The sequence below is a fragment of the Eptesicus fuscus genome, chromosome 9, assembly GCF_027574615.1.
Source record: "Eptesicus fuscus isolate TK198812 chromosome 9, DD_ASM_mEF_20220401, whole genome shotgun sequence".
Classification (NCBI taxonomy): Eukaryota; Metazoa; Chordata; class Mammalia; order Chiroptera; family Vespertilionidae; genus Eptesicus; species Eptesicus fuscus.
The window spans coordinates 17,903,245-17,915,731 of NC_072481.1; the positions used below are offsets into that span (position 1 = coordinate 17,903,245).

The 12,487-nt window shown below is 36.0% G+C and overlaps 1 protein-coding gene across 8 annotated transcripts in view; it reads left to right on the plus strand.

Moving 5' to 3' along the window:
• Positions 1 to 12,487, plus strand: part of EPB41 (erythrocyte membrane protein band 4.1) — a 136,936-nt gene that overhangs the window by 90,516 nt on the left and 33,933 nt on the right. For 2 of the 8 annotated variants that reach the window (XM_054720933.1, XM_054720937.1), the window contains 6 exons: positions 459 to 664; positions 3,995 to 4,051; positions 4,216 to 4,257; positions 5,458 to 5,520; positions 10,211 to 10,387; positions 12,143 to 12,193. In XM_054720933.1, coding sequence (XP_054576908.1) covers positions 459 to 664; positions 3,995 to 4,051; positions 4,216 to 4,257; positions 5,458 to 5,520; positions 10,211 to 10,387; positions 12,143 to 12,193 — 596 coding nt within the window. The remainder of the gene's footprint in view (positions 1 to 458; positions 665 to 3,994; positions 4,052 to 4,215; positions 4,258 to 5,457; positions 5,521 to 10,210; positions 10,388 to 12,142; positions 12,194 to 12,487) is intronic. The other 6 variants (XM_028155144.2, XM_054720935.1, XM_054720934.1 and 3 more) reach the window with 4 other exon arrangements.

Genomic DNA, 12,487 nt, shown 5'->3' on the forward strand with positions numbered 1-12,487 from the left:
TGAACCATGACCTCCTGGTTCATAGATTAATGCTCAACCACTGAGCCACACCAGCCAAGCCATAGATCTTTATTTCAAAGAGGCTTCATGGAAGAAATAAGATTTGATTAAACCCCTTCTTTCCCTACATAGACTGCATTAGTGGTTCTTGAAACAAACAGATTACTAGGTTACACAATGTTGGTAACTTTTTAATAAAATGAGCTTTCAATTTCTTTTCTTATTTTGATGTCAGCACCTCCACCCTGACTCCTGTTACGGAACATGATCGCCTGCACATTTTAGTTTTTTCTTATTGCCATCAATTACCTGGCCGAGCAGTACTAATGGTTTATTTTTGTACCTTCTGTGTGATAGTCCACTGGACACTGCAGCACTCATATGGTCACCTGGTGACTTCGAAGTGGTACAGTGACTCTTGCCTTCATTTATTCTCTTTTCCTTTTCTCACGTAACAGCGGCTGTCGATTCAACAGACCGAAGTCCTCGGCCCACTTCTGCACCAGCCATTGCTCAGAGTCAGGACACAGAAGGCAGTGTGCCAGGTGCACCTGCCAAAAAAACAGGGGTTTCTAAAGCACAGAAGGAAACAGTGAAGGATGAAGAGAAAAAGGAGGAAGTGCCACCTGAGCAAGCTGAGCCAGAGCCCACAGAAGTGTGGAAGGTATGTTGTAAGTGCACATATCTGGCAAATTAACTTTCCGAGTTAGAGGTGTTAACTGCTTGACCAGGAAGGTTTTCAAAGCATTAATTCTTATAGAATCCTAACAAAGTTATTTCTCCCTTACTCTTTCTTCAAGAAAGTATCTCCTGTGAACCTGTAAAATGTTTTCATAGAATAATGTCATATTAAAGACTGTGAGCTATTCAGGAGTTTTCACATGACCCAACCTTAACTCAGCTTTTATCTAAATAATAATAATAATAATAATGTTTATAAAACATGGAAGCACTGTGATCATCTGCTTTTAAAAATGTTTTACTCATCCAGAAAGAATATCCGTATTCCTTTTTAAGAGTAAGCCATGCTAGTGTGATAAAAATACAATTTGATTTCCCTAAGTTGGGTATGTGTGCAGCATAGCCAGAGAATATACAGGTATTACATAAACTGCATCTATGTGGTTGTTGCTTTCCAAAAAGGGGAAGATCCAGTATGTGGGAGAGGTTATGCTACTGACTTACTTATAGTTCTGAATTGATTGTACCCTTAGTCACCAAACCGTATTGAAAAATTACCAATTTAATTAGCAGATTTTCCAGGAGTAACAGTAACAGGACTGATCTTTTATGTGTTGATAAGTGGTGATGGAGTTGAGGTACTAGTTCAGATTTATTGAAGTAAATACAAGTCTTTCTTTTGACAACAGAAATTAATAGACTCAGTCTTTATAAGAAAAATGATGTCTTTATATGCCTGTTTAGAAATTTAAAGCCATATAAGACCTGAGTAAGTGCTCTCACTTTGGCAGATGGATTAATTCTGTTCTTTTGGAGTCAGTTCAACATCTAGTTTATCTGTAGAGCAGAGGGCAAGTTGGCTCTGTGTTGATGGTATTAAAAAGAAACTGTCCAATACCACATGCAGTTTTTACTGTCCTTTGAGACCAACTTGAGTCCACAGAGAAAACAAAAAACATTTGATTGACTGATGGGTGTTTGCGTTTTTGTACCAGCCAAATGTGCATGACATCAGCCATCCAGTTCAATGTCAACAGTGCCTTTTTCATGTTAGACTACCCAGTTTAAAGTTAGGATGTCTTACCTGGCACTTCTGACTGTTATGCTAACTGGAAAGTGTTGGATTGCTGGAGTTGACAAGGGAATCTTTTTGAATGACAAAGATTCCTTTGCCTATAAGCAGACACAAGTATCTTCAAGAAAGGTTCCCTTTGCTCTTGGGACCTCAGCAGAGGAGAGAGATTGCTTTCTGGTATATGGTCCCCATTTAGGCGCCTCAAGGGGGTCTTCTTGCCAATTAATTCTGTATAATATTGTTTTGAGATATTTGTGTTGAGATCAGACTGAAAACTACCTTTGATAACCACCTATTACTATAATATAGTACAGAACTGAGGGTGACTCTGAGTTGATTTTATTTGCAGCAGTTAGAAAATAACTATGGAATTTCCTTGAGTCATATTTTTTTACTTGAGCCATATTTTTTATATAAAGCAATAACAGTAATAAAGTAGTCTTGTAGCTGTGTAAATTTCACTAGCTAACACTAATTTGGTGCCAGATAGAGAGAGCTCTTTGGCATCTTGAGTCATTTGACAAGACCTGTTTTGCAGGTGTGTACATCTTGTCTTTTAAGGTCCTCTGTAGGGGCATACACAGAACTACTGCTGCTACTTGGCCTCCATTCTTAGACTGAAGTAGAGGCTCTCAATTTATGCTGTTGGATTGCTAGGAACCCAAAGCAAAAATATCATTATTCATTTACACAAGTAATTTAAGCTTTACAAAATAATTAAAAACTGCCATTTGCTAGACATTCACAAGTCTGTGAAAATATCATTTCCACTTTATCAATAAAAAAACTTAAACTCAGAGAGGTGAAATAACTTGCTAATGGCCACATAGCCAGTATACTGGGATTCAGAATAGAACTGACCCAAATTGTTAATTACCCTTGGTAGTTAAAAGTGCTGTTATGGATGTGTTTCTGATTTGACAGAGTCACAAGGTTTGGTGTTATCTTATGTTCTTCACAGTCAGTCCTAGAGAAAATAGCACAATGACATTGTACTCTGAAGTTATGCTGCCAAGTGGGATTAAAAATAAACTCTCTGATCGATTTGGTTCTTTAAAGAACTTAATGATGCAAAGTGACTGAGTTAACCCTTAATAAAAACAGTTTTCTAATTTTGAGATATCCAGTGCATTAAGCATTGCTCCCTTTATTATGCTTTCTCTTAGTAGTCTGTCTAGTGTTTGTTTATTTATTTATACTTACTCCATTTGGGGTATATGAAATGACTATTACTAAAGGTATTTCAAAGTTAGGCAGGAGGCCTTAGTTATTCTCTTCCTAGTATTAAGGATGAATCTTACCCATTCAACAAACAGATGGGCTCCCACTGCCTGGAGAGGTGATTACAGAATGTTGAGTACTGCAGCTGAGCCCTGTGTGTGCTCACTTATAAATCAGCCTTAGTTATAATTGCATGCATCAGTAACAGTTTGGATTAAATTTATGTTGATGTTTTGTTATCTAATAAACTCGGGAGTGAAACTGCCTCCTTAAATATATTGGTCAACTAACAAAATGTTTTATATTTACCTGTTTGGTGTTATATGTGTGCTTTAACTGCAAAGATTTTCTTTTTGTTTCTAACTATCATGTATGTCATACATTGATATCTTCACTTGTAAATTTGTTTTTAAATGTTATTTAAGGTACCTCTAGATCATTAAAAAGCAAAACAAAAACATATGGCTTTTTTAAGCCTAATTATTTTTAATACGTACTTTTTTGTTTTATTTTATTTTATTTTTAATATATTTTATTGATTTTTTACAGAAAGGAAGAGAGAGGGATAGAGAGTTAGAAACATCGATCAGCTGCCTCTTGCACACCCCCTACTGGGGATGTGCCCGCAACCAAGGTACATGCCCTTGACCGGAATCGAACCTGGGACCCTTGAGTCTGCAGGCCGACGCTCTATCCACTGAGCCAAACCGGTTTCGGCTTAATACGTACTTTTTTATAAATAAGTATAAAGTGTTCATCAGTAGAATAATTACTTAATTTTCTTTTTTGGTCACTTGGCTGTCCATATTTCCTCTTCAGCCTTGGAAATGCGATGAACTAACAGATTGCCCTTGAGAGTAATGACCTTCCCCCTCCCTCCCTAAAGGCTTCATCATGATGATTACATATCAGCTTATTTTACAACCAGCTTACAGATGCGGCTTTTTTGAAAACAATGCTATTCATAGGAACCAACTAACCTAAAATGTTTTTAACCACTTTATTTCTTAAATGTAGGGGGGAAAAACCCACATCGAGGTCACAGTACCCACCTCCAATGGTGACCAAACACAGGTTTGTGCCAGTAGGCCACTTGTTCCTTTCCCCTCCCTCCTCAGTTTTTATTTCTCCCCAACTCCCCTCTCCTTAAAAAAATTAAATTAAATTAAGATTCCAACTAACTTTAATGAGCCAATATTTTATCGTTTTTCTTTCTTTTTTTAATAATGGCAAAACAGAAGCTTGCAGAAAAAACTGAAGATCTGATAAGAATGAGGAAGGTTAGCCATTTTCACTTTCACAAAACTGCATTAGCATCACCCATGCTGACTTTCACAGTGCATTAAAAAGACAGTGATCCATTCTTTTCATTGATTTCTCTTAATCAGAAATTACTTTTAAGTAGAGATAGATGTATACATATATATGCATATATGCACACACATGATACAAAAGACATTATAATCATATACTATAATTGAAAAATTTCATTAAAATAAACTTTCCAGTAGAAAAATATCTTTTGAAACACAGTAAAATAATTAGTAAAGGCCAAACCTATCCTTTATTAAACTTTATAAAAAATATTTCACAGTGGCACCATATTCTCGAAATCATTGACAATATTTTATACATATTTATTATGGAAACCATCATAGCATTTCCCAGTACTGTTAATAACTGGGTTTTTGACTGCTCTGTGCCTCTTTCTTCCCAATTATAGAGTGAGATGAATCAGTTTCTACTGAATATAATTTTGAATGATCATATATAAAAGGCCCATAGATCTTTCTTATGAAAAGTATTAGAGATGTTCATACTGCATTATGACTATGTGTGAAATATGTCAAAAAACTAAATAATGTTTTTTAAAATATATTTCTTTATTGATTTCAGAGAGGAAGGGAGAAGGAGAGAGAGAGATGAGAAAGAATCATTGATCGGCTGCCTCCTGCACGCCCCCCTATTGAGGGTCAAACCCGCAACCCGGGCATGTGCCTTTGGCTGGAATCAAACCTGGGACCCTTCAGTCCGCAGGCCGACGCACTATCCACTGAGCCAAATAGGCTAGGGCTAAATAATGTTTTAAAGTATTTATCTACTCCAGATATACAGGAAGGAACATGGAGTTTTAAAACTTCTTAAAATCATGTGTTAAGATAACCCCTCAAACAGCTCAATTTCAAAAATGAACATAAAACATCTTATAATATAAGAAGCCAATGAAGCCAGGAGCACTGTCTGTTTAAATAACATCATCACATTCTTCCATCGTTCATGAACAAGGTCATCCATTTCCCAGTGGTAATGGTGTTCTCTGTGTGTCCTTGTGGTTCTCTGACCATTTCATGTTGGCTTTGCTGCGCTGTGGACATTTAATTTTAAACAATTTTTGGTTTGCCAATTTGCAGTTTTTTCCCGCAAGAACAATATTTTAATTTTTTATGCTTTTCTGTTTTTCCCCTCTTTCATTTTCACAGAAAAAGAGAGAGAGACTAGATGGTGAAAACATTTATATCAGACATAGCAATTTAATGTTGGAGGTTTGTATGAACTTGAAGCTTATTTCATTTGGTTGCCTGTAACCTTCTGCATTCTTTGCTGATGCCCCTTTCTTCTTTCTGTGCTGCGTTTGGTTTTGCATGCCATTGCATGGGAGAACTTTAGGTTTAAAATGCTTTTGCATGTTGGTAAACACGAAGATATGTAACCATCTCACTTGATTCTTTTTAGTTTCCATCTCTCATACTTATCTAAAAAATATATGATTGGGACTACCTTTGCCTCTTGTGGTTCCATTGTTTTATCCACTTTTAGAAAATTCTGCATCTCTGTTTAAAAAAAATTCATTGAATTTTCTAAGAGTATAAACTACTACATGTCCCAAGCATCAATTTTTTTTATCTTCTGAACTGAGTTTGGAAAAGCAAGAGAAATGACCACAATTTAAAACGGGCTTCAAATTTTGGAGATACCAGAAAATGATGGAAGGACAGTCAGAGGGAAAGCAAAGTAAGACACAGAAAGGAAAGAAGGGAGCCTCGCATTTAATGAGTAGTTAGTATGACCTAAGATGGTTTAATCATAAAAACAGTTATGTGGGCATGAGATTATTATTTTAACCCTTTGTACTCGCTTGCTTTTTTCTCGAGCTGCTACCGATGCTAACCGTGTCGAGTCACACTCGACATCCGAGTGCAAAAGGTTAAAGATGGGAACATTGAGGCTTAGAGAAAGTAAGTAATTTCCCTATGGTCACAGAACTGGTAAATTGGTAAAGGTAGGGTTTGAGGTAGGGCCTGTCTAACTCCATTACACTACTTTTCCCCCCTACTAAGAAATAGCAACATACCGTCGACTGTAGCAATTGTAAGGTCCTTTTCCCATTACAGTAAACATTGGTGAGAATTTTATCAGAGTTATGTTGCATACTTCATCTAGTTTGGGGCTCCATATTGGATAGGGATACAAAGTTAATTAGAAGATTCGGGGAACTCTGAGCAAAAAATAAGGAAATGAATTATTCTGTGTGGAGAAAAAACTGAGGCTAGGTTAGTTTACACATCGAAAAACTCATATAAAAGTTGATGACCGAATTATTTTACAACTTCACTCTAAACAGAGCCAAAAGAAACAACCCCCAACTCTGATATCAGGGATTTAACTTAGCTATAAAGGAAATATAAATATACAGGAAGATGATGAACATGGTTTCAGCCTTCAGAAAGCTTATAGTGTGAGGAAGTGGAGAGCAGAGAAAAAATAAGTAAACAAATAGTAATAAAATGGTTACAAGTTGTTATAAAAGCGATGAAGGAAATAAACCATATCTGTGCTAATAAAAGGGATCTACTGTGAATAAGATGGATAGGAAAGTCCTCTCTCTGAAGAGAACATTTTAGCTGAGACCTGAAAGATGAACATATATTAAATGTGGTCAATAATTAATCTGGAAGATTAAAGAAACTTTTTAGGATAGATCGCTGATTTAATGTAATGGTCTCTAATAATTACTTAAGCTCATCTTATTCTTTGTCAAAACATAAATTTTGAGAGCCTGCTATGTATAAGGTACTTTGATGAAAGTAACACAAGTTATGGCCAGCCTGAATTCATTAATCATGTACTATGTAGTGGGCACAATATCAAGTGCTCTACATACATTTACCTCATGTAGCATGAGGTTTTCCAAGGCTAGACCCTAGGATATTTCAAGCATGACAACTAGATCTCTTTGCTTTAGCCTATAATTGAAACTAGACCTGAATGGTTCCTCTTCTGAGATTAGGAAAAATAACTGATATCAGTTGATCTCCTTGAACTCAGCAATGTAATGTCTCCTAATTCCCAACATGCCAATTTCTTGGCTTCCTCTTAACTGGAACCTGCAGTACCAATCATATATTTGTCATTTGTTTCATGAGGTGTGTTATGGCTTCTGAGACTCATAAAGTCCCTGTGTGTGGTGTGTTTTTCCCCAGCATTTCATTGACAGCCATGAGAGGGGATTTCTAATAAGTGTGTGTTTGAAAATTAAAACTACTAACTACCTTTTGAGAATATTTTATATTTAATGAAATGTTTGGTTTGATTGCTGCTAAAATTAAAATATGATAGGCATCAAAAAGTGTCTAACCTGAAAACAGCCAAAGTAATTTGGCTAACCATCACTCTCTAGTTATTGTAAAAGTTTGGGTGGTTTTTTTTCTTCTAAGGAAATTCTCTCAAGTTATCTGTCACTCTAGCAGTTTGGTGTGGTTTTTTTTTTAAGCGTCCCTCCTCCCTCTACCCCTACCCCACCCCCACTAATGCTTTGTTCTGGCACAAATAAGGTCGGGTTAATTTTTAGATGTACCGCCTCCTCCTCCTCCATCTCCCAGAGGGAACCTGTAGCAAGTGTCTATGACAAATTCTATTTGGAACAGGTCCCTTTGAGCTCTTAATTTTACTCTGTGCCCCCACAGGTTTCCAACAGAGCCAGCTAAGAAGGATGGAGAAAGCTCCCTCAGAAGCTACTGATGTTATTGAAACATTTATTTTCTCAGGTTCCAAGCCAGAGAAAAGCTAGGCAAGAAGAGTAACAAACTCGCGTGTTAAAAGGTTAACCTAGAGAGTCATGGTTTTACCTTAGCATCTCTTGCTCATTTATATTTTGCTCAATTCATTCTTTTAACTCTCCCCAAAATGTTAAGTTGTTCTTGGCCCAAGCAGATTTAATTTCCAGTCGGGAGCTGGGTCACAGGTCCTTACATGCCTGGTGGGTCTCAGACGCTCAGCCTCCTACAGTCTTTGACTGAGCTTGTTCATGCCTTTTCTTTAGCTAGTAAACATGTTTTTCTTGCTTTCACATAGAACAAAAGTGCAAACTGTTGTTTCCCCATGGCGAAGCCCATGTTCATGAGCTATACTTACACTTCATCCCAGAAAGCAAGAGGTACTCTTATGGGGGAGCTACAGGATTGCCCTTTTGGGGTTAGTTTTCTCTTTGAATGACCGCAAATCAAATATACATGGTTCATTCTTGCAAAAATAAAAAGCATAGACTACTAAATGAATTTTCTGAATGAATATCTCCAGAATAAAAATTGTGTCATGTGCCTTACTGATTCTTTTTTCCTATGCTATTTTTGTTATTTTCCCATTGACATTGCTTTTGAAAAATATCTAATTTAGTTGAAGCCTAAATTGCTGCAGAAAAAACTTTTAAAACAAATTTTTATTTCAATGAGTTCCAATTTTCTTCCAAATGAGGCTGTTCCCCACAAGAGTCAAAAAGAAAGAAAAAAAAAGACAAATCCCAAAATTCACATAGCATATTAGGAGATATATTTAGTGTTATGCTTTTCTTGGATACAGAGCTGCCTTGATATATAACAAACACAGAATTTTTAGCAGTCATCAAGTGACGGGCTCCCACATATTTTGATCTCAAGTATAAATCTTTTGAGTTCTTTCAGAGTAGTAATTTGGACAAAGAACATTTGAGTTTTTGTATTCAAGTTGTATTTCTCAGATTATTTCTGGTCAAATCTCCCTTTTGAAAGTTGTTATGTACCTCTCGTTACATAAAACTAAATATTTCTCATTATTACAAGCTTTACTAACCTAGTTTTGATCACTTCTCACTAGAATATGCCTTTTAAGTGCCTACCCCTAGTTGTCCAGTATACGCATCTGCTGGAACAGTTGAGGTATTTTAAATCGTCAAGGAGGTATATAAATGATTTTATGAACTCTTGTTAAATCACTCCCAATTCATTGACGTTTAGTGTAAGAAGGCTCCTATTCTTAATTGTACTAACTAAGGGATGAAGTGAAGCTGTCAGAGGCTGGAAAGCATAAGCCTTTTAGTTTGTATGAATAGTATTGGCAAAGAAAAAAAGCCATTATATGACATATACCCCTGAGTACATATTCAGAGATAGTAACAACCTGCTCTGGAGGCTGGAGCTTGGAATTTCAGTAACTTTTTTTTTTTTTTTTTTTTTTGTAATCTTGGAGCCAATCACTTTCTCACAGAGGGATAATCTTTTTTTTTTCTTCTTTTAATTATAGTTGACATACAATATTATATTAGTTTCAGGTGTATAACATAGAGAATCAACATTTATATACTAGTAATAAATTCTTATATCAAGAAAGGACTATTTCTGTTAACTAAAAACCAACAACAGCCACTAAATAATAGGGAAGCAAAACTACCTCTAGGTAGAAATAGAGAATATTGTACAGTTGCAACTCACCAATGCAAGGCAGCCAGTGATGGAAACTGAATCTTTCACCGTGTCCTTCACTTAACAGTTTCTCCTTGTCTATTGCTATCTCCATCCTGCCTGAGCTGAGCCTAAATCAGTTTATATCAAGCTGAGGCTAATTGAGTTGTGGGGTTACCTTCTTGGGATGAGGAGTTGGAGATCTAGCACTGTGTCATAATGGGAAGAGCGTTGTAAAATTGAGTGAGCTCCTAATGGGTTATATAACTGCTAAGAGCTATGGGGTTTTGATGCTTCACTGCTTCCAAGAAAAGCACATTGTTGCAAAGAAAAAAAAGGCAAGCAATTATACCATGTTGTATATTTACAATTTGAATGCAATTTATGGGTTAGTTATATCTATCCCTGGATGTGGTGTGTTTTCTACCAGTGCTCAGAAGCTGTGATGGGCTTCCCTTGGTGTTTTTTTTTTTTTTCTCTGAGTATTTATTGTTTTGCATCTTTGCCCTTCCAACTATAGGATTTAGACAAAAGTCAAGAAGAGATTAAAAAACATCATGCCAGCATCAGTGAACTGAAAAAGAACTTCATGGAATCTGTACCTGAACCACGGCCTAGTGAGTGGGATAAACGCTTATCCACTCACTCCCCGTTCCGAACACTTAACATCAATGGCCAAATCCCGACAGGAGAAGGAGTGAGTACTTTATTCACGTGACCAATTATGAGAATTAGTGAAATAAGTGTTTTTTATATTCATATTCTGTATCTGAGAGAAAGTTTAGAGCTAAAGTTTAGCTTTGGTATCTCAGTAGTTCATTGCAGCTTTATAAGTCATTCATAATCAAACAGTTGTTAATTTTTAAGTAATTTGGACTACCCAGTCTAATTAAGGGAGCCACTTAGAGCTACCAGTAGATGATTAGGGTCTGAGAACTCTCTCTGTAGCTGCATGTGTGTTTACAAATTGACCATAAGCCAACGGAACTTTATGTTCAAACTGTGCCTTCAAGGACCAGAGAGTACACTAAATTTAGTAAGGTCAAAATTAGAAAGGAATAAGCATTTTTTTAAAATTTTATTTGAACATTTGAATAACTTAGAAATGTCTGGAATGGTTGACCACAATTATATAATAAACCTAGGAGGCCCCTAAGCCAGCGAATGCAGAATACCAAGTATAAAATGATTGTATTTCAATTTTAGAAAAACTGTTGATGATTTATTTTATTTTTATGAGAAACATCAAACTTTTAATACACTGCTTTATAACATAGTCACAATTAGAGGAACCAGAGATACTTTCCAGGAGCTATTCTTTTTCTGTTATTGTTGTCATTCCTATTGTAGAAATTCTACACCCAAATAAATGAATCTGTGTAATGAAAATGTCTAAAAGTTACCTTGAGCATATATTCAAAAATTCTTTACTTAATCTTTAGCCTGTCGGGCTAAATATTTATATAAATAGTCACAATGACTTGCTGAGTGACTGTAATGATTTTTAAATTATACGCTTGTTTCCACCCCTTCTCCCAAAGCAATAGCAATTCTAGTTAAGAAAGGTAAAGTGATATCTTAATAATTTTTAAAAATTGCTTTTATATTCAGAATTTAGGATAAGCTATCCAACTTATTTAGTTTCTGGAACTGGAGAAGATAGTAAAAATTGGTTTACAAAGGGTACTTTCTATATTTTTCAAAATGTGACTAAAATTGGCCAATGATTTTCTAAATGGAGTCAAACCAGTTTCACTGAGTAAGGGTGGAGAAATCCTGAAGATGGGCAGCTAAGTAGAGTTACCAGGGATATAGGATGCAGTTGTTCCTATTCACTATCTTCTCAGCCTCCATGCCCTGATGTACATGGACATAGTTTTATATTCTAAATCTAGCAAATGTCCCCTGAACTGACTTTTTTTTCTCGTGGACAAAATGCTTTTCTATCTTGCCTGGTAACTGCATATTTCCTAGAAGTTTTCTTTTTGACTTTGTGCAAATAATAAAAGATGCTCAACTACTCTGGGAAAAGTAAACCGTATTCTCTTGGATGAGGTTTGGTAAATTTGAATCAGTCTCCATTTCCAGAAAATATCTTATATCTTAATAGAAACCCTTCAAAAACCATCTCAGGACTGGTTTGGGGAATGGCTATGTCATTCTGTGGACTTTAAAGAAGTGACTCTTTATAAATTAAATTACATAATTGGGGATACTTGTGAAACTTTAGCTCTATGTTTGTGTATATTACCCCTCTAAATGAATAATGGAATAAATAAGAACTGTACTGTGATAACCTTTTGTATAGGATAACTCCACTTTCTGGCATATCTTACTTTTTCTTTAATAATTAGGATATTATTTCTGTTATCTGGGGGTACCTCTTCCACCTTTGACAGCATTGTTGTTGCATTGCAAAGCAACTGAATTTTTATAATTTGTGTATGACCAGGTGAAGAAAACCTCTATCCTTCCCTCGGAAAGAAAGGTTGGTGGGCCAGAGGTAAAGCTGCTGTTACTTGTGCTTCTCAATCACAATTTGCTCTTGTCATGGCACTAAGCAGATAATGCCCCAGAACTGAACAGCAGCTGCTGAGTAATTTTTTTTTTCTTTTGGCTATACTAGTAAATTCACACCCACCACCTTTTAACCTAACACATAACACTTCCACTGCTGCAGCTTTTGCAGCTTTCAAATTGCTTATGTTGGCGCATGGCTGGTTGAAAAGCTGCATGCAGATGTAAATATGTATTCAGAGAGAAAATTAATTTAATTGTACCCTATTCTTTTTATGTT